At 42.3% G+C, this 26,376-nt stretch overlaps 2 protein-coding genes across 2 annotated transcripts in view; both read right to left on the bottom strand.

Moving 5' to 3' along the window:
• Positions 1–4,350, bottom strand: part of LOC139549614 (SR-related and CTD-associated factor 4-like) — a 44,211-nt gene extending 39,861 nt beyond the window's left edge. Inside the window, exons 1-4 of the mRNA XM_071360272.1 lie at positions 4,106–4,350; positions 2,953–3,036; positions 2,710–2,754; positions 1,913–2,074 (exon numbers count right to left, since the gene is read on the bottom strand). Coding sequence (XP_071216373.1) covers positions 1,913–2,074; positions 2,710–2,754; positions 2,953–3,036; positions 4,106–4,282 — 468 coding nt within the window. The 5' untranslated portion in view covers positions 4,283–4,350. The remainder of the gene's footprint in view (positions 1–1,912; positions 2,075–2,709; positions 2,755–2,952; positions 3,037–4,105) is intronic.
• A 2,112-nt stretch (positions 4,351–6,462) lies between these two features.
• LOC139549692 (nucleolar pre-ribosomal-associated protein 1-like) overlaps positions 6,463–26,376 on the bottom strand; it is a 31,811-nt gene continuing 11,897 nt past the window's right edge. The window contains exons 5-20 of the mRNA XM_071360355.1: positions 26,171–26,193; positions 25,755–25,941; positions 25,038–25,096; positions 24,647–24,837; positions 20,203–20,313; positions 20,063–20,126; positions 19,679–19,847; positions 19,360–19,462; positions 18,824–18,984; positions 18,168–18,386; positions 16,558–16,701; positions 15,807–15,916; positions 15,216–15,437; positions 11,556–11,794; positions 7,965–8,603; positions 6,463–7,753 (exon numbers count right to left, since the gene is read on the bottom strand). Coding sequence (XP_071216456.1) covers positions 7,533–7,753; positions 7,965–8,603; positions 11,556–11,794; positions 15,216–15,437; positions 15,807–15,916; positions 16,558–16,701; positions 18,168–18,386; positions 18,824–18,984; positions 19,360–19,462; positions 19,679–19,847; positions 20,063–20,126; positions 20,203–20,313; positions 24,647–24,837; positions 25,038–25,096; positions 25,755–25,941; positions 26,171–26,193 — 2,862 coding nt within the window. The 3' untranslated portion in view covers positions 6,463–7,532. The remainder of the gene's footprint in view (positions 7,754–7,964; positions 8,604–11,555; positions 11,795–15,215; positions 15,438–15,806; positions 15,917–16,557; positions 16,702–18,167; positions 18,387–18,823; positions 18,985–19,359; positions 19,463–19,678; positions 19,848–20,062; positions 20,127–20,202; positions 20,314–24,646; positions 24,838–25,037; positions 25,097–25,754; positions 25,942–26,170; positions 26,194–26,376) is intronic.

Genomic DNA, 26,376 nt, shown 5'->3' with positions numbered 1-26,376 from the left:
CACCCGCGACTAACCGTATACTACAACCACCACCACCCGCGACTAACCGTATACTACAACCACCACCCGCGACTAACCGTATACTACAACCACCACCCACGACTAACCGTATACTACAACCACCACCCACGACTAACCGTATACTACAACCACCACCCACGACTAACCGTATACTACAACCACCACCCACGACTAACCGTATACTACAACCATACACGACTAATCGTATACAACCATCCGCGACTAACCGTATACAACCATCCGCGACTAACCGTATACTACAACCACCACCCACGACTAACCGTATACTACAACCACCACCCACGACTAACCGTATACTACAACCACCACACGCGACTAACCGTATACTACAACCACCACCACCCGCGACTAACCGTATACTACAACTACCACCCCCGACTAACCGTATACTACAACCACCACACGACAACCATCCGCGACGTAACCGTATACTACAACCATCCACCCACGACTAATCGTATACAACCATCCGCGACTAACCGTATACTACAACCACCATCCGCGACTAACCGTATACTACAACCACCACCCCCGACTAACCGTATACTACAACCACCCCCCCGACTACAACCACCACCCCCGACTAACCGTATACTACAACCCCCCTCCCCCGACTAACCGTATACTACAACCACCCCCCGCTACCGTATACTCAACCACCCCCGACTAACCGTATACTACAACCACCACACGCGACTAACCGTATACTACAACCACCACCACCCGCGACTAACCGTATACTACAACCACCACCCACGACTAACCGTATACTACAACCACCACCCACGACTAACCGTATACTACAACCACCACCCACGACTAACCGTATACTACAACCATACACGACTAATCGTATACAACCATCCGCGACTAACCGTATACAACCATCCGCGACTAACCGTATACCACCACCCCCGACTAACCGTATACTACAACCACCACCCCCGACTAACCGCATACTACAACCACCACACGCGACTAACCGTATACTACAACCACCACCACCCACGACTAACCGTATACTACAACCACCACCACCCGCGACTAACCGTATACTACAACTACCACCCCCGACTAACCGTATACTACAACCATACACGACTAATCGTATACAACCATCCGCGACTAACCGTATACTACAACCACCACCCACGACTAACCGTATACTACAACCACCACCCCCGACTAACCGTATACTACAACCATACACGACTAATCGTATACAACCATCCGCGACTAACCGTATACAACCATCCGCGACTAACCGTATACAACCATCCGCGACTAACCGTATACTACAACCACCACCCCCGACTAACCGTATACTACAACCACCACCCACGACTAACCGTATACTACAACCACCACACGCGACTAACCGTATACTACAACCAACACCACCCGCGACTAACCGTATACTACAACTACCACCCCGACTAACCGTATACTACAACCATACACGACTAATCGTATACAACCATCCGCGACTAACCGTATACTACAACCACCACCCACGACTAACCGTATACTACAACCACCACCCCCGACTAACCGTATACTACAACCACCACCCACGACTAACCGTATACTACAACCATACACGACTAATCGTATACAACCATCCGCGACTAACCGTATACAACCATCCGCGACTAACCGTATACTACAACCACCACCCCCGACTAACCGTATACTACAACCACCACCCACGACTAACCGTATACTACAACCATCCGCGACTAACCGAATACAACCATCCACGACTAAACTACTGATTAGTGTGCCAGTGCTAGAACAAAAACTGTGCGTCACTGACTTGGTGTAACACCCCCCCCCCCACCCAAAAAACCCAGCTACAGTAGTAACCTACCTTGTCATCGTGTGGACAGAGGTAGAGGTTCTGGAAGGTCTGGGTGAAGTTCTTTTGGAACCTGGGTCCATAGACGTCCTTGTCCACTCCAAACTGGTGTCGGGACTGTCGGACTATAGAATCCACCACGTATAGCCCAGGAACCTTCAGCTCTGGCTTACACTTGAGGAACAAGGCTCAGATGTTATTATCATCAGCATTGGTATTTCTACCTTCTACCTATCACTGGTCTACAAATTACAATAAGGGTCAAAACCTTAAATGTTTTATAACCATTTTATAAAAAGGGTAAAAACTTTAGTTTTATGATATGGTTTCCAGGGCTAAAGCCTTCCGCATGCCTCAGTTCGGCTGGCGCCTATAAGCAAACCGAACGGGTGTGCTTGCATAATCGCTTGAAAAACAAGAAAAAAGCAGCAATAGTACTGTTTGTCCATCTTGAGATGCCGTAGCCAGTACACTTCCTCAAAATAGTCAGAATTAATCTAAGACACCTCAAAAAAATATGTAATTGGTTTACATTTTTGCAGAGATCTTAGTCACTCGGTTTTACATCCAACTAAGATGTTTTGTGCAGTATTTCAAGTGAATAAATTTGAGTGAAACATTTGTCTCTCATTGAATGACAAACACAATTTTAGAATCCCTACTGTTGACAAATCACTGATGAAGGGACGTAGACTTCGGCTTCCCTAACTTCAGGTTTTCCTCGAGAAAGAAAACAATGTGTGCACGAACAGCCCGAAATAATAACTTCGCCAAAGACTAAAACAAATGGTTGTTTTTCCATGACTTACCTTCTTGATGAACTTCTCCACAATCTGGACGACATGCTTGTATAGCTGAGAGGCGACATGAAACAAGATAAAATGTGTCACGGTGTGAATGTAGACATGGTCACATTATAGCATAAGAAAAATAACTTCACCGCTATTTCATTTTTCCAATGAGACACTCATCTGATAAATGAACAGGACAGTGCTCCTTCTACAGTATACACAGTTCACACACACGTTGCTCTTAATGTTGGCCTAACTTACCTTGATAGCCTTTATTGCTGATTTAGTGACTGACATCATCTTTGCTCGTGATATTGGAGGCTTCATGTCAATCATGGCGAATAACTATAGTTTGAGGCAAACGAATAATAACTTTAGTTAGCACCTGAACGAGGTCATCTAATCCAGAACACATAAAACCATCCAAAACTCACATTTGTGTTTTATATTATAACCATAGTTACAAAGTTTAGAGAGTATGGGTAGACACAGATAATCATTGGAGAAAGAATAGAAAACACTGGATGCATCTACAATTAACACATGGTGCATATACAGGCAAATGGCAAACATATACAACGTGGGGAATGATGAAGTGATACTGCCCATGTTTTGAATTGGGCTATAAAAAGTAACAGTTGACGGGGATATAAATGGCTAGTGTAGTCATCTACAAGAGGAAAACAGCTAACGTTAGCTACCTACAATAACGCTAGCTAACACACAACACTTTAGTTGTATTAACGAATAGTTATATTTTAGACAAAACTTTGTACATAGAAACAACTGGGAAACTAACGTTACCAAGCTTGTAGTTACATAACCTGTTTTGCATTTCCCTTTAACGAAATCACCACCTAGCAGCTAGCTAGCTACTGTAGCCAACTAGTTAGTTAGCTCAATGAGGAACCATTGGCTTATGTGCTAATACAGGCCGACACTATCAACCCAACAAAACAGAAATCTGGCCGTGCAATAAAGTTCACATTATCCGCCGTTTCTGTCATGGTCTGTGCATTAATCATAGAGACCAGCAATAACAATCAAAGACTGACGATCCATCTTAGGTTAACAAAAATAATAAAGTTCGCCACCTGGCATGATAGCTTTTAGCTAGCTAACGTTAGCTGCGTAGCCATGTTGGAGTTGTTGATTGGAAAGGTCACAAGCGGGTAGCAGCTAACTTACGTTTGATTTGCTATTAAATTAATATATTGTCCTTCTGGTGGGTTAGATCATTTTTGTAACATGGCAAACTATTGGCTAACTTAGGACATCTTTGGCCAGATAACTAGCTAACTGCATCGACATTTGGTTAGCCAACAGAGATATCTGCCTCTAGGTTAGCTAGCTTAGATAGCAATGTAGTTAACTAACCGAAAACGACAACTACAAAAACAGCTTCATATTTTACCTCCAAGTTGAAAGCGTTGACGGAATCCATACTTATTTGTTGATGTGCCGACCAATTATCCTTATAAGTGAGTAACGCGTGGTGATTCAGCCAGCTAGCTGTGGTTATATATTCGTAGCAAACATCAGCTCTTGTTGCTAGCCCGTGTATCCGCTTGTCGATAACAGGTATGACCATAACAAAGATTTTGAGAACTAACCCAAGATGGAACCAGTCGTACCCAATCGGAGCAAATGAATCATAGTGGGCAGAACAAGCAAGGATGTGGGCAGAGCCAAGCACAAGCTAGTGAGATCCTATTGGCGCGTTCTAGCATGTATTTGCATATTTCCGTTAGGGAACGCCTACTCTATGAAGTGCGCGTGTGCAATAACTCAATTCGCCCCTGCACTCTTAAAATACCATTTTTAGAAACGTTGGTAAAGAGTAAAGTCTACAACATGCAGTCCACTCTGTTTGTTATATATCCTCCTTTTTGAAACCGAAAACTGTATGGAGATCAAATGTTTAATCGATGAGAAAATTTGCAGATTGTCGGACAAAAATTCCTTTCACTCCATCTCTCACTGGGCTTCCTCTCATCACCATATTTGGTAGTGAGTGGAAACGCTTACCGGATGCTTCAAATGTATACATCCGATGAAATATCTGGTGCATTGTTCTATCTGTGGCCAAACCTTTACGAGGGAATAACATCTTGGAACGCAGAACCAAATTCTCGCGAGAGACCAGAAGAGTCCAGGACAAGATTGCTGCAATGACACCACACAGATGTGAATCAGGACAATATTAAAGATTTTATCGCAAATTGAGAATGGTGATGATACATTGATAAATTATAGTAACTCAATTATGCTAATCATAAAGATCGATGTGGATTTCAAGGGCAGCCGACAACATAACGCTGTACAAAGGAAATTAGAAAATTAAGTGACACATAAGCTACATTGTATTTCTATGAGCCACCCATAGTTTAACTTTTTATGAAAAATTGAGATCTATACATAAGTCCCTTGTTTAAAAAAAAGATGTTTTATCATGATCTCGGTTTGAGAGTGAGACAGACAGGGCGGGAGAGAGAGAGAGAGACAGGTCGAGAGAGAGAAACAGGTCAGGAGAGAGAGAGACAGGGCGAGAAACAGGGCAGTAGAGAGAGAGACAGAGAGAGACGGGGCGAGAGAGCGAGCGACAAGGCAGGAGAGAGAGAGCGACAGGGCAGGAGAGTTGGGCAGGGCAGGAGAGAGAAAGAGACAGGGCAGGAGAGAGAGAGACAGGGCAGGAGAGAGAGAGCGGCAGGGCAGGAGAGAGACAGACAGAGAGGGGGAGAGGGAGAGCACAATACATCTGAGAGAGGAAAAGCAGTCCTACAAGACTGACCATGAGGATGATAAACTCCACTAACTCCTCACAGGATTCATGGAGATACGAGTGGGAATATTACTACGATTACCTAGACCCAATACCAGTGGACGAGCGCAAACTGAAATATAACAAGTGTGAGTATTGAAAAGGCTTCCTTTACCATCATCCCTATTGTGTATCCCAAATGGCACCCTATTCCCTATGAAGTGCACTACTTTTGACCAGGACCCATAAGTTGTGCACTATACAGGTCAAAAGTAGTGCACTACAAAGGGAATAAGATGCCATTTGGAACAAAGACTTGCAGCGATACTAACATTGTCCCTCTTTTCCCTCCTCCAGACTTGATAGTGATCATATTCTGGATCAGTCTGGCTGCTTTTGTGGGATTCCTGTTTGTCATTTTGACTTTCATGTCCCGTTCAGTCAGTCTACCCAAGTAAGTGTTCCTTTCAGTCTCATAGAATCAAGTTCCTGAATATAATGTATTTCAGGTCACGTTTTACAGACAGCTGAGTATTTATGATGCTTTGAATCTGAAAGGCTGATAAAGCTAATTGTTAAGACTCACTGATGGGAAAACCAAAAGAGTTTCCTACCGGCACCTGTTTAATGTAAATGTATTGTATTTTCTGTGCAGAGCTCACAGTTCCAAAAAGTCCAAGAAATCGTGGAGGAACCCTAGATCCAATTGTGCTTGATGGAGAATACTTGGATCTGTTTTCTGCTTTATCCCAACCCCTCTGAAAGACACACGTTGGGAACACAAGGCAGCCAGTGTAGAGCTCAGAGACATTTTAGGGATTAAGTGCCTCAAGGACACACTGGCAGGATATGGCATTTGAAACACCACTGCTGTGGTCTGATGGAAGATTTCTCAACTCTTCAGAACTATTATAAAACAGATGTATGTAACATCGACTATCTGCAATGTAATAGCCTGGTTACAAAGTGGGATTTCTATGTTTCTATTCAAATACAAGACCACACCAAAACAGTTTTACAACATTTAATAAAAGAGAAGTGAATGTTTTGAACAATAAATGAAATGAATGACTTTCATACATAACACACAACTTCTTTTAGAAAATTCAGATGCAAAAATAATGAGGCTTCCATTTTATGAGTGAATATCGTTTAAGATAACGAGGCTTCCATTTTATGAGTGAATACCGTTTCAAGATAATGAGGCTTCATTTGATGAGTGAATACCGTTTCAAGATAATGAGGCTTCCATTTTATGAGTGAATACCGTTTTCAAGATAACGAGGCTTCCATTTTATGAGTGAATACCGTTTTCAAATTTGTACAAGTATGCATGCTGTATTCTGACTTGAAAATGTCCTCTCTCACTAGACGTAAATTGATGATTTGCACAAGAGTCTGAGTTGTACACACTTATCTCAACTCTGAATCTACTGTATGGAACTGTTCCCGATACACACACACACACACACACACACACACAGAGTACACCAAACATTAGGAACACCTTCCAAACATTGAGTTTCTACCCCCCCCCCCCATTGCCCTCAGAACAGCCTCAATTCATCGGGACATGGAGACTCTAAAATGATGTTGAAAGCGTTCCACAGGGATGCTGGCCCATGTTGACTCTAATGCTTCCCCACAGTTGTGTCTAGTTGGCTGGATGTCCTTTAGGTGGTGGACCATTCTTGATACATACAGGAAACTGATGAGTGTGAAAAACCCAGCAGCGTTGCAGTTCTTGAAACAAACCGGTGCGCTTGGCACCTACTACCATACCCCGTTCAAAGCCATTTAAATATTTTGTCGTGCCTATTCACCCCCTGATTGGCACACACATACAATGCTTCTTTAACCCGTCTCTTCCCCTTCATCTACACTGATTGAAGTGGATTTAACAAGTGACATCAATAAGGGATCATAGCTTTCACCTGGTCAGTATGTCATGGAAAGAGCAGGTGTTCTTAATGTTTTGTACACTCAGTGTAGTTCACTACTTTTTGACCAGAGACCACGTGCCCTGGTTAAGAAATAGTGTACTCAATAGGGTATAATGCGGGCCCCAGCTATGTAACCCCTATGGTGCAACAGTAGACTGCAGTCCTGAGAGGAGGTCACTACAGATGGTTCTGAGGCCTGTGTGTGTCTGGGAACGTCGTTTGGACTTTTTCTTCTGGTCCGTGGTCCCTAACGAACCCTGGATCTCCTTCACCACTCTGACATGGTTCAGGAACAGCTCTGGGCTCTTCGCTCCGCTCCACATCTCGTGGATGTACAGAGACAGTAACATCAGACCTTCTGGAGGAGATAAACAACAACAACATATGAGACGTGTCATTTCCTTCCGTTTCCAAGCAACACAAGTGATGCAACCAGTTTCGATGTAACTATTTTTCTGGTAATGTGTAGCTATATCTGATGTTATTTTACAAACCACTGCACTCTCCCCTGTTACGGGTACAATAAATATTGAAGATAAAGTTAATCTGAATCGGCCATCTCTTCTTACCCTTCGTGGTCTGGTCATCACATGTTGTTCCTAGGGAGCATGCTGTGAGCACGGCCCTGTGCAGGTCACTCTCAGTGCAGCCTCTGGCTTCCAGGAGCTGGATCATAATGTTGGTGAACAGCTGGACGTGCTCTACCCTGGAAGAGATCTGGGCCTGGGCCTGGGCCTGGGGCTGGGCCTGAGGCTCACAGGCCTGGTGATAGAGACGGAGCAGGTCCAGTCTCACAGCAGGGTCAGCCAGCACCAGGTCCACTATGAATCTGTGAGACAGGACAGTCTTCTGGAACCAGCGAAGGAAGTGGACTGTCCTTTTGTCCTCGTAGGTGGAGGCTTCCTCTACCAAGGAGTTCAGGAACCACCTGGTGAGAAGATGGGCTGTGGTGTTGGCCAGGGGGGTGGAGAGGGGAGTATGGAGGTCATGGGAGGGAGGTGGGCTGGCGGGGGAAGAGGGGGGACAGGCAAGGGAGGCAGGCTCCCAGTGGGTAAAGATATTCCTGAGGTGAGGAATACACTTCTCCAGCAGAGTCTTCTCCTCCTCTCGTCTCTCTACCTCTCCTTCCTCCCCCTGATCCTTTGGTCGGGAGTTAAAACGGGCCTGGACAGAGAAGCTTCTCCCTCTGCCTTTCTCCCTGCCCGACCCTGAGGATGTACAGAAACACAAACAGGCATGTTGACTCTGCTGTCATAGACAAGGACAAGGGGTGAATAATGCCAAGCTGAAACCAATGCCAGTACAGAGGTTTGTCAAGGCAAGGTTCATACACATTTTTACAGATGGAATTTCATGACTTTTCCATGACTTTAAACCAAATTTCCATGACCAACAATTGGTGGCGTCTCTACGTACATAGGGCACCCTCCGTAATTATTGGGACAGCGACACATTTTTTGTTGTTTTGTCTCTGTACTCCAGCACTTTGGAATTGAAATGATACAATGACTATGAGGTTAAAGTGCTGACTGCCAGCTTTAATTTGAGGGTATTTTCATCCATATCAGGTGAATCGTTTAGAAATTACAGCACTTTTTGTATATAGTCCCCCCACCATTTTAGTGGACCAAAAGTATTGTGACAAATTCACTTACTGTATACGTGTATTGAAGTAATCAAAGGTTTGGTATTTGGTCCCATATTCATAGTACGTAATGACAACATCAACCTTATGACTCTACAAACTTGTTGGATGCATTTTCTGTTTGTTTTGGTTGTGTTTCAGATTATTTTGTACCCAATAGAAATGAATGGTAAATAATGTATTGTGTCATTTTGGAGTCACTTTTATTGTAAATCAGAATATAATATTTCTAAACACTTCTTTATTAATGTGGATGCTACCATGACTACGGATAATCTTGAATGAATCGTGAATAATGATGAGCGAGAAAGTTACTCACAAATATCATACCCCTCTAAAATGCTAACCTCCCCTGTTATTGTAATGGAGAGAGGTTAGCATGTCTTGGGGATTTGATATAAAATGCTAACCTCCCCTGTTATTGTAATGGTGAGAGGTTAGCATGTCTTGGGGTTATGATACAAAATGCTAACCTCCCCTGTTATTGTAATGGTGAGAGGTTAGCATGTCTTGGGGGTATGATATAAAATGCTAACCTCCCCTGTTATTGTAATGGAGAGAGGTTAGCATGTCTTGGGGGTATGATATAAAATGCTAACCTCTCCTGTTATTGTAATGGTGAGAGGTTAGCATGTCTTGGGGTTATGATACAAAATGCTAACCTCCCCTGTTATTGTAATGGAGAGAGGTTAGCATGTCTTGGGGGTATGATACAAAATGCTAACCTCCCCTGTTATTGTAATGGTGAGAGGTTAGCATGTCTTGGGGGTATGATATAAAATGCTAACCTCCCCTGTTATTGTAATGGTGAGAGGTTAGCATGTCTTGGGGGTATGATATAAAATGCTAATCTCCCCTGTTATTGTAATGGTGAGAGGTTAGCATGTCTTGGGGGTATGATATAAAATGCTAACCTCCGCTGTTATTGTAATGGAGAGAGGTTAGCATGTCTTGGGGGTATGATATAAAATGCTAACCTCCCCTGTTATTGTAATGGTGAGAGGTTAGCATGTCTTGGGGGTATGATATAAAATGCTAATCTCCCCTGTTATTGTAATGGTGAGAGGTTAGCATGTCTTGGGGGTATGATATAAAATGCTAACCTCCGCTGTTATTGTAATGGAGAGAGGTTAGCATGTCTCGAGGGTATGATATAAAATGATAACCTCCCCTGTTATTGTAATGGTGAGAGGTTAGCATGTCTCGAGGGTATGATATAAAATGATAACCTCCCCTGTTATTGTAATGGTGAGAGGTTAGCATGTCTTGGGGGTATGATATAAAATGCTAATCTCCCCTGTTATTGTAATGGTGAGAGGTTAGCATGTCTTGGGGGTATGATATAAAATGCTAACCTCCGCTGTTATTGTAATGGAGAGAGGTTAGCATGTCTTGGAGGTATGATATAAAATGCTAACCTCCCCTGTTATTGTAATGGAGAGAGGTTAGCATGTCTTGGTGGTATGATATAAAATGCTAACCTCCCCTGTTATTGTAATGGTGAGAGGTTAGCATGTCTCGGGGGTATGATATAAAATGCTAACCTCCCCTGTTATTGTAATGGTGAGAGGTTAGCATGTCTTGGGGGTATGATATAAAATGCTAATCTCCCCTGTTATTGTAATGGAGAGAGGTTAGCATGTCTTGGTGGTATGATATAAAATGCTAACCTCCCCTGTTATTGTAATGGTGAGAGGTTAGCATGTCTCGGGGGTATGATATAAAATGCTAACCTCCCCTGTTATTGTCATGGTGAGAGGTTAGCATGTCTTGGGGGTATGATATAAAATGCTAACCTCCCCTGTTATTGTAATGGTGAGAGGTTAGCATGTCTTGGGGGTATGATATAAAATGCTAACCTCCCCTGTTATTGTAATGGTGAGAGGTTAGCATGTCTTGGGGGTATGATATAAAATGCTAACCTCCCCTGTTATTGTAATGGTGAGAGGTTAGCATGTCTTGGGGGTATGATATAAAATGCTAACCTCCCCTGTTATTGTAATGGTGAGAGGTTAGCATGTCTTGGGGGTAGGTCCCGTGTGGCTCAGTTGGTAGAGCATGGCGCTTGCAACGGACCAGGATGAATATGTATGAACTTTCCAATTTGTAAGTCGCTCTGGATAAGAGCGTCTGCTAAATGACTTAAATGTAAATGTAAATGGGCATGATATAAAATGCTAACCTCCCCTGTTATTGTAATGGTGAGAGGTTAGCATGTCTTGTCAAATCCAAAGTGCTGGAGTACAGAGGCAAAACAACAAAGAATGGGCCATTTTACTTTTCCAGGTTTTTCCATGACGTACGAACGCAGCAAGGTCGTGTCTGAGATGGAGCAAATAAAGATGATCATACATCGTCTGATTTCAGGAAGAGAACGGATGAGTTTTTATAAACTACAGCTCCTAAACATATTGTCAAAGCAGGTAATTCAGAGAGAAAAGTCACATCATCTCTGCTGCCATCATGAGGCAGCAGAGATTCTAGCAGTAGCACGACATATCCAGTAATCTCTCACCCAGCAGCTCCTTGACTTTGTGTTTCTCCGCCACAGTCTGCAGCTGGCTGAGGAGAGGTGCATTGTGGGTCAGCGTGCTCCAGCGGTGGAGGAGGGCGAGGGCGTCTTGGGAGGAAAGAGCCTGGGGTCGTAAGGTCAGCCAGCCAGCCTCCCGGTGGACCCCCATAGCTGTTCCACAATGTTGCAGGATGGAGCTCAGAGTCTGGAGATACAGGCTCAGCTGACCTGCCTTCACCAGCCTGGAGAAGAGAAGAGGGGTATGAGAGGAGGAGAGGTAACAGAGCTGTCCCACGATGCTTCAGTCAGCGCTAGAGCCTCAGCTGACCTGCCTTCACCAGTCTGGAGAAGAGGGGTATGAGAGGAGGAGAGGTAACAGAGCTGACCTGCCTTCAGCAGTCTGGAGAGCAGTATAGGAATGGCGTTGGAACGGATATCTGCCGTTTTATGGGCTCTTTTGTGTGTTTTGTTTATCTTAACTGTAGACCACTATTTACCAAGAGAGTTTTCATCTAGATTTTTGTAGCGGTCTATTTACCACCATAAACTGATGCTGGCACTAAGACCGCACTCAATGAGCTGTATATGACCAAAATCAAACAAGAAAATGCTCATCCAGAAGCGGCGCTCCTACTGGCCGGTGTTTGTAATGCAGGGAAACTGAAATCCGTTTTACCTAATTTCTACCAGCACGTCACCTGTGCAACTAGAGGCGACAAAACTCTAAAATCACCTTCACATAGAAACACATGCAAAGCTCGCTCGCCCTCCATTCGGCAAATCTGACCATAACTCTATCCTCCTGATTCCTTCTTACCAGTAAAAACTCAAACAGGAAGTAGCAGCTCAATAAAGGAGGAGAGCGGAACACTAATCCGGGCTCTTATAAGAAATCCCGCTACGACCTCCAACGAGCCATCAAACAGGTAAAGCGTCAATACAGGACTAAGATTCGAATCCTACAACACCGGCTATGACGCTTGTCGGATGTGGCAGGGCGCGTAAACTATCACGGATTATCAAGGGAAAGTGAGACAAACCTACCAGTTGAGCTAAATGCCTTCTATGCTCGCCTCGAACCATGCATGAGAACACCAGCTGTTCCAGACGACTGTGTGATGATGCTCTCCATAGCCGATATGGAGTAAGACCTTTAAAACAGGTTAACATTCACAAGGCCTCAAGGCCAAACGGATTACCAGGACGCCCACTCAGAGAATGCTCTGACCAGCTGGCAAGTGTCTTCACTGACATTTTCAACCTCTCCCTGTCCCACTCTGTAATACCTACATGTTTCAAGACGACCAAAATGTCCCTGTGCCCAAGAACGTCAAGGTAAACAGGACTATCGCCCTGTAGCACTCACATCTGTAGCCATCATCCCAGACACCCTGGACCCACTCCAATTCGCATACCGCCCAAAAGATCACAGATGAGGCCATCTCTATTGCACTCCACACTGCCCTCCACACTGCCCTTTCCCACCTGGACAAGAGAAACACCTACGTGAGGATGCTTTTCATTGACAACAGCTCAGAATTCAACACCATAGTCATAACTAAGCTATGGACCATGGGACTAGACACCTCCCTCTGCAACTGGATCCTGAACTTCCTGACAGGCCACCACCAGGTGGTGAGGGTAGGCAACAACACGTCCGCCATGCTGACCCTCAACAAAGGGGCCCCTCAGGGGTGCATGCTTACTCCCCTCCTGTACTCTTTGTTCACCTATGACTGCGTAGCCACATAGGACTCCAACACCATCATTAAGTTTGTTGACGACACAACGGTGGTAGGCCTGATCACCGACAACCCGACAACAACCTCTCCCTTAACGTCAGCAAGACAGAAGAGCTGATTGTGGACTGCAGGAAACGGAAGGGCCGCGCAAACCCCCATTCACATCGACAGGACTGTATTGGAGCGGGTCAAGAGCTCGTCAGGGTCGACATCACTAAGGAGCTATCATGATTCACACACACCAACACAGTCGTGAAGAGGGCACGACAACGCCTCTTTCCCTTCAGGAAGCTGAATCTGTTTGAATCCATACTTGAAATTCACTACTCGACTGAGGGACCTTACAGATAATTGTATGTGTGGGGTACAGAGATGAGGTAGATATTAAAAAATCATGTTAAACACTATTACTACACACAGAGTGAGACCATGAAACTTATTGTGACTTGTTTTCAGCAAATGTTTACTCCTGAACGTATTTAAGCATGCCATAACAAAAGGGGTTAAATACTTATTGACTCAAGACATTTCAGCTTTTCATTTTTAATTCATTAGTAAAAAAAAAAATGTTTTTAAACATAATTCCACTTTGACATTATGGGGTATTGTGTGTAGGCCAGTGACCAAAAGTCTAAATTTAATCAGTTTTAAATTCAGGCTGTAACACAATAAAATGTGGTAAAAGTCAAAGGGTGTGAATCATTTCTGAAGGCCACTGTATATCAAGTTATAACCAGAGTTTTTCTGGCCATGTGACTTCAGACCAGAATTCTTCTTGGACAGGTCAAGTGGTACCACTCCTGGACCTATTTATACCATCTATAGAGGTATTGACTTTGTTACCATTATCTCACAACCAGGGTGGGAAATTAACTTGTTGATCCACCAGCCACCGTGGCAAGTAAATAAAAGAAAAAAATTCAAATCTACCAGCCTCTCAGATGTTTTACCAGACAAAATATTTTTACGCCATTATTACAACAAAAATCACAAATAACAGATGAGCGTGCTTAGTAATGTTTCTAAAACAAGAAATGTATTACTATTAAGAAGTAAATGTGGTATATCGCTCAATTCAATTTCCATTTTTGTGACCCAAGTCTTTTAACCAATGTATGTTCAAATAAATAATTTAGATACAATAGTAAATAGTAAAACAGTAATTCAACCGAACATTCAGAATCAACAAAGAGCCTGCCCTGCCACAAAATGCTGAGTCATACGACTTGTTATTCATTATTATTATTATTCATTATTATTATTATTATTCATTACTATTATTATTATTATTATTATTATTCATCAGTATTATTATTCATTATTATTCATCAGTATTATTATTATTATTCATCATTATTATTATTATTCATCATTATTATTATTATTCATTATTATTATTCATTATTATTATTCATCATTATTATTATTCATCATTATTATTATTATTCATTATTATTATTATTATTATTCATTATTATTATTATTCATTATTATCATTACTAGTTCAGGGCTCTGGCAGATAATTGTATTACAAGGAGTACATCCATTGATATAATGTAGGAGCACAATGGAATTATTTGAGTGTTTTAATTATAATAACTAAAAGTTGATGCTCAAACACAATTTACCCCAAAAAATAGTTTAGTCAATAGGTGAGACAAAAATGTTCTGCTGCCCCTTTAAGGGGCGGGCCATTACCATGGTAAAGGCACTGTCTGTCAGAGATCAGGGGGGGGGGGTGTTCCCTAATGCTGTGTGACCACCCCCCAACGTGGCTGGTGAAACTGACATCCTTACCAAAATCTACCCTCATTTGGCAGGTGGCGGGTGTTAAACTTTCCACCCGACTCACAACGGTGTCTTTTAACAACGTTTTGCTTTACTAAGCAGACCATCGTAATGTAGTTAAGAGGTCCTCTACCTCAGATGTCTGATGATGGTGATGGCCACACACAGGAACTGGTTGATGAAGGGTAGAGGGAGAACCTTTGGAGTGCTGTGTCCCTGCGGTTTGTCCTCCTTGGCCGTGGAGGATGAGGAAGAGGAGGCTCCCTCACCATGGCTCTCCTTCTGGCCCAGGTTGGTGAACCACAGAACATGGAGCAGCTCTACCACAGCACCCAGCAGACCCTGGTCGACATGTCTGGAGGAGAGGAGAGGGGTTTTATTCTACAGCAGACCCTGGTCTACATGTCTGGAGGAGAGGAGAGGGGTTTTATTCTACAGCAGACCCTGGTCTACATGTCTGGAGGAGAGGAGAGGGGTTTTATTCTACAGCAGACCCTGGTCTGAGGAGAGGAGAGGGGTTTTATTCTACAGCAGACCCTGGTCTACATGTCTGGAGGAGAGCACACTGACCCCTCCTCCACCTATGGTCACTGGTCATCAGGGCTTCCTGGTGAAGGCAACTTTTTGTTATTGTTGTTTAAAATAAATAATTCACATCAGAACCAGAATGTCTGTCTAGATGATTTTAAAATAGTAAAGATGAAATCCAGACAGTATATGTCACCTCCTCTCCAGCAGCTGTAGAACCCAGGTGAGGAGCCCGTGGTCCTTGGTCAGGTTGTAGGCTGCTTTGGTCACACGGCCAGCCTGGTGCAGGACTCTCACTATCAGAGTCTGGTGGAGAACGTCAAACACAGGAGGAAAGACAACCGTCATAAACATTAACATATTATAACATTATACTTTATTGAAATACTGTGCATTTAAAAAAATATATATAAAAATATAACGTAAATGAAAAACGTACCCATGGATTCAGAAGACGCTAACTTTTAAAATGCCTCATGAGTTTAGTTCAACCGTCCTACCAATCAGAACCCAGAAAGTCTATAAAATGTGATGACACGTAGGAATGCTTCATTTTAAAAAGGTTCATTTTAAAAAGTTGAAAATGTACTTCCCCAAACTAGACACTGACACGCTGCCTATGAATAGACTGGTGATGTTGCTGTTTGTTACTGGTCTTGTTGGCTGAGGAAAAGTGCATGTGGACATTTATTGTAACATGTTCAAAGTAAGGAAACACGTCGTTTCATCCTCGACATGTTCTGTGTAAGATGAATTACCACAATGGAAATGTGCTTTCTGTCCTTCTGAGCACCGTGGGTGGACGCCCCTAAATCAGGTTACCCACCCAATGCATGTTGGTCAGGTACATTTCTCTAAATGTCCGGTAAATTAAAATGCTACTGGTCAACTGTGTCTGCCGCTACATTTTTCCTGGCGCGTGCGCGTGTGTGTGGTTGTGTTTGTACCCGAGTGTGTTGGTCACAGAGTGGGCTGCAGCAGAATCCTAGCAGTGTCTGGAAGATCCCCTGTTGGTCCAACAGCTCATAACAATGTCTATCTGTCAGGCCCTCCTCTAGGACAGACAGAATCCACTCCCTCTCCACCTTGTGCTGAGAGGAGAGACAACATCATATCACGGATGAGTCACCTCCACACTGATAACATCCACTGGGCTAAACACACAGCATCCACGTTTAATAACTGGACAAAACACCAATCCAAATTGACAGAATAGTTTCTCAGCCACCTATTTCATTCAACACTATACTACTGTAATACTATACTACTGTAACACTATACTACTGTAATACCAGCACTATACTACTGTAATACTATACTACTGTAATACCAACACTATACTACTGTAACACTATACTACTGTAATACTAACACTATACTACTGTAATACTATACTACTGTAATACTATACTACTGTAATACTATACTACTGTAACACTATACTACTGTAATACTATACTACTGTAACACTATACTACTGTAATACCAGCACTATACTACTGTAATACTAACACTATACTACTGTAATACTAACACTATACTACTGTAATACTAACACTATACTACTGTAACACTATGCCACTGTAATACTATACCACTGTAATACTATACTACTGTAATACTATACTACTGTAATACCAACACTATACTACTGTAATACTATACTACCGTAATACTAACATACTGTAATACTAAATTACTGTACTACTATACCACTGTAATACTGGAATACTATACTACTGTAATACTAAACCACTGTGATACTATACTACTGTGATACTATACTACTGTAATACTATACTACTGTAATACTGTAATACTATACTACTGTAATACTATACTACTGTAATACTATACTACTGTAATACTAAACTACTGTAATACTAAACTACTGTAATACCAACACTATACTACTGTAATACTAACACTATACTACTGTAATACTATACTACCGTAATACTAACATACTGTAATACTAAATTACTGTACTACTATACCACTATACTACTGTAATACTATACTACTGTAATACTATACTACTGTAATACTATACTACTGTAATACTGTACTACTAAACTACTGTAATACTAAACTACTGTGATACTGTAATACTACTGTGATACTGTAATACTACTGTAATACTAAACTACTGTGATACTGTAATACTACTGTAATACCATACTACTGCAATACCATACTACTGCAATACTATACTACTGTAATACTATATTAATGTAATACTATACTAATGTAATACTCCTGTAATACAACTGTAATACTATACTACTGTAATACCATACTACTGTAATACCATACTACTGCAATACCATACTACTGCAATACCATACTACTGCAATACCATACTACTGTAATACCATACTACTGCAATACCATACTACTGCAATACCATACTACTGTAATACCATACTACTGTAACACTATACTACTGTAATACCATACTACTGTAACACTATACTACTGTAATACTAACACTATACTACTGTAATACTATACTACTGTAACACCATACTACTGTAATACTACTGTAATACGGTACCTCCATGTCACAGCTGTAGAACAGTTTGAAGAACTCCGGAACCCTTCTGAAGTCCAGACACTGATGGGAGAGCAGGAAGCGGTTCACCACCACGTACATGTGGTCCTCTGGTTTCAGCATCTGCTGGGCCACCTTAGTGATGTACGTGGTCAGTAAGAAGGGCATCCTGAGGTTCTGCTGTCTGATCCCATTCTTTACCATGTTCAGCAGGTACAACAGCTGGGGAGACACGAGAGAGACAGACCTGGTTAATACAGAACATTACCACTCGTGTACAAGGCAATGTCTGGTGTGTCTGAAATGACCGTCTTTTCCCCTATATACACTGAGTGTACAAAACATTAGGAACACCTGCTCTTTCCATGACATACTGACCGGGTGAAAGTTATGATCCCTTATTGATGTCACTTGTTAAATTCACTTCAAAATCAGTGCAGATGAATGGGAGGAGATGGGTTAAAGAAGGATTTTAAAGCCTCGAGACAATTGAAACATGGATTGTGTATGTGTGCCATTCAGACGGTGAATGGGCAAGACAAAATATTGAAGTGCCTTTGAACGGGGTATGGTAGAGCCTGATTGTGTGTGTGTGTGTGTGTGTGTGGTGTGTGTGTGAGCCTGATTGTGTGTGTGTGTGTGTGTGTGTGTGTGTGTACCTGTCTCTTCTCTCTGAAGCGAGCAGCCTCCAGATGGTGGAGGTACGAAGCCAGGACCTGGTAGGCCGCTGCCCTCAGCTTGGGGTCATAACTACTCAGGGACACCATCGTCACACCAAGGCCATGACTCGACACAAACTTCAGACAGTCTATCACAGACTCTGTCACAGGGAAGGACAACAGTTTGGTTGAGCAAGAAGGCTGTGCAGTAACAACAGCACTGGTTCAACGTCACAACGTATATTTAGATGTCACATAATCAGGGATTTATAGATTCATAAAAAATAAAAATAAAGTGGTTTCACAAACATTGGCGCTAAATAAGCGAGGAACGCCTTCTTAAGTCTGGCCTACTGGCACAGCGATGTTCTTTCGTTATATTTTTGATGTATTTTTAACCTATGTGTAAAATTCTTGTTTTCATGTCTCACTATCTTTTGACTGTGTCAAATTTTTCAGTAAAGTGTGTTGTTTAAATGCTTGGATGTTTAAACGCTTTGATGTTCAGGTGTTTGTTAATTGGTCGTCGTCGTCACCTGGCTGAAGCATGGCGCTGAACAGAGGCAGGAGGAAACACGGGTCGTACACACTCCCAAGATCCTTCACTTCCTCATCTTTGAAAATCAGTTCTTTACCCTCCTGTTGAAGAAAGACGAGTGTAGTGTCATATCACACAGCCATCTTATTGTTGCACCACATGAACAGGGCCAAGAGTTTCCCCCGGAATATATAAATCAGGAAACAATCTGGGGACTAGTTAGTCTAATTAAAAAGGTCCAGAGTCCCTTCTTTGTCAGGTCACATGTTCAGGAAATACTCCAGTATCTAAACATAATGTGTGTGTGTGTGGGTTACCTGTAGGATGATCCTGCGTTGCAGGGGGAAGTGAGTAATGGTGTTGATCATGGTGTCAGGGCTGAGCAGAGCCAGGAGGTCCTCAGAGCTGGGTTGCTGCCACAAGGAAGCGCCCAGGCTTCTCCGGGCCTTATGGTGCTCAACCGCCGCTGGGCCCCAAAGCATGCACCTGCAGGTCACACACACACACACACACACACACACACACACACACACACACACACACACACACACACACACACACACACACACACACACACACACACACACACACACACACACACACACACACACACACACAAACACAAATATCAGTGTAATAGCACGCACGCGCGAACACAGACAACTTATTGAGATGAAAGATAATAAAATGAATAAACTTACTGAAAGTCTACCAGACTGATGCCGTTTCGTTCATACTCCTGCAGCAGCAGAAACAGTTTCTGATCTGCACAGAAACGACACGTCAGCCAAATGTAGAATAGAAGACGTTTAAAAGCACGCAGAAGGAACAGCTCGGTTACCTGTAGTACTGAGAGTAGCTCCGTACCCTCCCAGTAGAACTACGAAGTGGCTGCTGTTACAGACAGCAGGACTTCTCTTCACTAGGCTGAGCAGGAGAGAGACCAGGGCCTCTGGAAGAGATAGCAGACAGAGAACTGTGTGTTAACGTCTGGTGTTTAGTGTGTTACATAGTGTTTAGTGTGTTACACATAGTGCGTTCCATAGTGTTTAGTGCGTTACATAGTGTTTAGTGGGTTACATAGTGTTTAGTGCGTTACATAGTGTTTAGTGCGTTACATAGTGTTTAGTGCGTTACATAGTGTTTAGTGCGTTACATACAGTGTTTAGTGCGTTACATACAGTGTTTAGTGCGTTACATACAGTGTTTAGTGCGTTACATACAGTGTTTAGTGCGTTACATACAGTGTTTAGTGCGTTACATAGTGTTTAGTGCGTTACATAGTGTTTAGTGCGTTACATAGTGTTTAGTGCGTTACATAGTGTTTAGTGCGTTACAAAGTGTTTAGTGCGTTACATAGTGTTTAGTGCGTTACATAGTGTTTAGTGCGTTACATAGTGTTTAGTGCGTTACATAGTGTTTAGTGCGTTACATAGTGTTTAGTGCGTTACATACAGTGTTTAGTGCGTTACATAGTGTTTAGTGCGTTACATAGTGTTTAGTGCGTTACATACAGTGTTTAGTGCGTTACATACAGTGTTTAGTGCGTTACATACAGTGTTTAGTGCGTTACATACAGTGTTTAGTGCGTTACATACAGTGTTTAGTGCGTTACATAGTGTTTAGTGCGTTACATAGTGTTTAGTGCGTTACATAGTGTTTAGTGCGTTACATAGTGTTTAGTGCGTTACATAGTGTTTAGTGCGTTACAAAGTGTTTAGTGCGTTACATAGTGTTTAGTGCGTTACATACAGTGTTTAGTGCGTTACATACAGTGTTTAGTGCGTTACATACAGTGTTTAGTGCGTTACATACAGTGTTTAGTGCGTTACATACAGTGTTTAGTGCGTTACATACAGTGTTTAGTGCGTTACATACAGTGTTTAGTGCGTTACATACAGTGTTTAGTGTGTTACATACAGTGTTTAGTGCGTTACATACAGTGTTTAGTGCGTTACATAGTGTTTAGTGCGTTACATAGTGTTTAGTGCGTTACATAGTGTTTAGTGCGTTACATAGTGTTTAGTGCGTTACATAGTGTTTAGTGCGTTACATAGTGTTTAGTGCGTTACATAGTGTTTAGTCCGTTACATAGTGTTTAGTGCGTTACATAGTGTTTAGTGCGTTACATAGTGTTTAGTGCGTTACATAGTGTTTAGTGCGTTACATACAGTGTTTAGTGCGTTACATACAGTGTTTAGTGTGTTACATACAGTGTTTAGTGCGTTACATACAGTGTTTAGTGCGTTACATACAGTGTTTAGTGCGTTACATACAGTGTTTAGTGTGTTACATACAGTGTTTAGTGCGTTACATACAGTGTTTAGTGCGTTACATAGTGTTTAGTGCGTTACATAGTGTTTAGTGCGTTACATAGTGTTTAGTGCGTTACATAGTGTTTAGTGCGTTACATAGTGTTTAGTGCGTTACATAGTGTTTAGTGCGTTACATAGTGTTTAGTCCGTTACATAGTGTTTAGTGCGTTACATAGTGTTTAGTGCGTTACATAGTGTTTAGTGCGTTACATAGTGTTTAGTGCGTTACATACAGTGTTTAGTGCGTTACATACAGTGTTTAGTGCGTTACATACAGTGTTTAGTGCGTTACATACAGTGTTTAGTGCGTTACATACAGTGTTTAGTGTGTTACATAGTGTTTAGTGCGTTACATACAGTGTTTAGTGCGTTACATAGTGTTTAGTGTGTTACATAGTGTTTAGTGTGTTACATACAGTGTTTAGTGTGTTACATACAGTGTTGTGTGTTACATACAGTGTTGTGTGTTACATACAGTGTTGTGTGTTACATACAGTGTTTAGTGTGTTACATACAGTGTTTAGTGTGTTACATACAGTGTTTAGTGTGTTACATAGTGTTTAGTGTGTTACATAGTGTTTAGTGTGTTACATAGTGTTTAGTGCGTTACATAGTGTTTAGTGCGTTACATAGTGTTTAGTGCGTTACATAGTGATTAGTGCGTTACATAGTGTTTAGTGCGTTACATAGTGTTTAGTGCGTTACATAGTGTTTAGTGCGTTACATAGTGTTTAGTGTGTTACATAGTGTTTAGTGTGTTACATAGTGTTTAGTGTGTTACATAGTGTTTAGTGTGTTACATAGTGTTTAGTGTGTTACATAGTGTTTAGTGTGTTACATAGTGTTTAGTGCGTTACATAGTGTTTAGTGCGTTACATAGTGTTTAGTGCGTTACATAGTGTTTAGTGTGTTACATAGTGTTTAGTGTGTTACATAGTGTTTAGTGTGTTACATAGTGTTTAGTGTGTTACATAGTGTTTAGTGTGTTACATAGTGTTTAGTGTGTTACATAGTGTTTAGTGCGTTACATAGTGTTTAGTGCGTTACATAGTGTTTAGTGCGTTACATAGTGTTTAGTGCGTTACATAGTGTTTAGTGCGTTACATAGTGTTTAGTGCGTTACATACAGTGTTTAGTGTGTTACATACAGTGTTTAGTGTGTTACATACAGTGTTTAGTGTGTTACATAGTGTTTAGTGTGTTACATAGTGTTTAGTGTGTTACATACAGTGTTTAGTGTGTTACATACAGTGTTTAGTGTGTTACATACAGTGTTTAGTGTTAGATAACTGGTGCTGGCTAAAACACCTCTTAGATAACTGGTGCTGGGTAAAACACCTCTTAGATAACTGGTGCTGGGTAAAACACCTCTTAGATAACTGGTGCTGGGTGAAACACCTCTTAGATAACTGGTGCTGGGTGAAACACCTCTTAGATAACTGGTGCTGGGTAAAACACCTCTTAGATAACTGGTGCTGGCTAAAACACCTCTTAGATAACTGGTGCTGGCTAAAACACCTCTTAGATAACTGGTGCTGGCTAAAACACCTCTTAGATAACTGGTGCTGGGTAAAACACCTCTTAGATAACTGGTGCTGGGTAAAACACCTCTTAGATAACTGGTGCTGGGCTAAAACACCACTTAGATAACTGGTGCTGGGTAAAAACACCTCTTAGATAACTGGTGCTGGGTAAAACACCTCTTAGATAACTGGTGCTGGGTAAAACACCTCTTAGATAACTGGTGCTGGGTAAAACACCTCTTAGATAACTGGTGCTGGGTAAAACACCTCTTAGATAACTGGTGCTGGGTAAAACACCTCTTAGATAACTGGTGCTGGGTAAAAACACCTCTTAGATAACTGGTGCTGGGTAAAAACACCTCTTAGATAACTGGTGCTGGGTAAAAACACCTCTTAGATAACTGGTGCTGGGTAAAACACCTCTTAGATAACTGGTGCTGGCTAAAACACCTCTTAGATAACTGGTGCTGGCTAAAACACCTCTTAGATAACTGGTGCTGGCTAAAACACCTCTTAGATAACTGGTGCTGGCTAAAACACCTCTTAGATAACTGGTGCTGGCTAAAACACCTCTTAGATAACTGGTGCTGGCTAAAACACCTCTTAGATAACTGGTGCTGGCTAAAACACCTCTTAGATAACTGGTGCTGGGCTAAAACACCTCTTAGATAACTGGTGCTGGGTAAAACACCTCTTAGATAACTGGTGCTGGGTAAACACCTCTTAGATAACTGGTGCTGGCTAAAACACCTCTTAGATAACTGGTGCTGGCTAAAACACCTCTTAGATAACTGGTGCTGGCTAAAACACCTCTTAGATAACTGGTGCTGGGTAAAAACACCTCTTAGATAACTGGTGCTGGCTAAAACACCTCTTAGATAACTGGTGCTGGCTAAAACACCTCTTAGATAACTGGTGCTGGCTAAAACACCTCTTAGATAACTGGTGCTGGCTAAAACACCTCTTAGATAACTGGTGCTGGCTAAAACACCTCTTAGATAACTGGTGCTGGGCTAAAACACCTCTTAGATAACTGGTGCTGGCTAAAACACCTCTTAGATAACTGGTGCTGGCTAAAACACCTCTTAGATAACTGGTGCTGGCTAAAACACCTCTTAGATAACTGGTGCTGGGTAAAACACCTCTTAGATAACTGGTGCTGGGTAAATACACCTCTTAGATAACTGGTGCTGGGTAAAACACCTCTTAGATAACTGGTGCTGGGTAAAACACCACTTAGATAACTGGTGCTGGGTGAAACACCACTTAGATAACTGGTTGTGGGCACAAACACCACCAAGATAAAGAGTTCTGGGAAAAGCAAACTTGTGATCTGGATGGGCTGTTAGAATAAAAACATATAGAGAACAACAAAATGGCCCCCAACTCCTTTAACCTGTCTGTTTCATTTAAGTCATTTGGTGCTGTTTCCACTAGAGTCCTGTACCTTTAACCTGTGTGTTCCCACTAAGGTCCTCCTCGTCTCCCAGCATGATGGGTAGGAACAGGGAGTGGCTGGAGGCCATCATGTGGATGGTAGGTAGAGGCACCAGGTCTTTAGATCCTTCACTACCTCCATACATCAGATCCAACATCCTGTTTAGGGTGCTCAGGAAGTTAGGGTCTCTGTAGCGACACCTGGGAAGGAAAATATTCTCCATAAACAACAGACATCTACTGTTGAATATGTCAAGAGGAAAATACATCTCAGACTAACCTGGAGAAATAAAAGGTTAGATAAACCACATGACCCCCGACGGACCCCCCTACAGACATGATATACATTTATATTCAACAGAATAGTTGTGTCTGAATAAAGGATAAGTACAATCCCTTACTTCAGTCCAGCCTTGACAAAGCTGTTCCATCCAGCTGCTGTGATGTCTTCTGGAAAAGTCTGAGGGGGGGAAAAAAAGAAAAAAGTTTGCTTCTGAGTTACCAATGTAGTCCCGTGTGGCTCAGTTGGTCAAATCAAATCAAGTTTATTTTATATAGCCCTTCGTACATCAGCTAATATCTCGAAGTGCTGTACAGAAACCCAGCCTAAAACCCCAAAAAGCAAGCAATGCAGGTGTAGAAGCACGGCGGCTAGGAAAAACTCCCTAGAAAGGCCAAAACCTAGGAAGAAACCTAGAGAGGAACCAGGCTATGAGGGGTGGCCAGTCCTCTTCTGGCTGTGCCGGGTGGAGATTATAACAGAACATGGCCAAGATGTTCAAAATGTTCATAAATGACCAGCATGGTCAAATAATAATAAGAGACCAGAAGCATGGCATAAAGCATGGCACTTGCAACGCCAGGGTTGTGGGTTCGATTCCCACAAGGGGACCAGTACGAAAACGTATGCACTCCCTGCTGTAAGTCGCTCTGGATAAGAGCGTCTGCTAAAATGACTAAAAAGTAAATGTACAACAGAACCAACATCATTTAATTTGACATATCAACTGAAAACATCTCATGGCCCCTGGGTCAACAATAGTGCATTATATAAGGATCAGGGAGTCATTTGGGATGCAAGACAACATGTATTTTAGCATGATAGACTGTGGACCCACCAGTAGTACTGTTAGTCTATTCAGTATGCTGTCCTCCTGTGTGAGTGGTGCTGTGTCCTGGTCTCTGTTGTGACTGTAGGAAGAGCTCAGCCACCGGAGGGCAGCAGAGAGCACAGACATCCTCCACACCTCGAGCTCCTCGGGACAAACAGACAGCACAGCACTGATGGGGTCCACCAGCTCCCATCTGAAGGGAGGGACAGAGAGAAAAATACTCCTTGTTGATACATGGCCCCCTGTAACCCTAGTGGATGTGTGTATTTAACTGAAATCGGTGCCATTATTAGAGAGTCAGCCGGAGGGGATGGCTGACGTTTTACGGGCTTCCTAACCAACCGTGCTATATTGTGTTTTTTTCCACGTCATTGTTTGTAACTTATTTTATACATAATGTTGCTGCTACCGTCTCTTATGACCGAAAAGAGCTTCTCAACTCGAACTGGAAGAAGATTGTTTTTAAATAAAAAATTACGAGTCCGATGGGAAGGATATACTGTTTCTCCGAGACCCAAATCCCCGTCATTCCCGTGAAGAAAAAAACTGAAATACAGGGGGCGGAGAGATCAGGTTGCCTTGTCAAAATTTGTTGGTGAGTGGGTAACCCTCCTCTACCATCTGTTCT

This window comes from Salvelinus alpinus, chromosome 22, assembly GCF_045679555.1.
Source record: "Salvelinus alpinus chromosome 22, SLU_Salpinus.1, whole genome shotgun sequence".
In the NCBI taxonomy this organism is placed as follows: Eukaryota; Metazoa; Chordata; class Actinopteri; order Salmoniformes; family Salmonidae; genus Salvelinus; species Salvelinus alpinus.
Note: the sequence above shows the minus strand (reverse complement) of the source record. Positions and strands in the feature narration are given on the sequence as shown.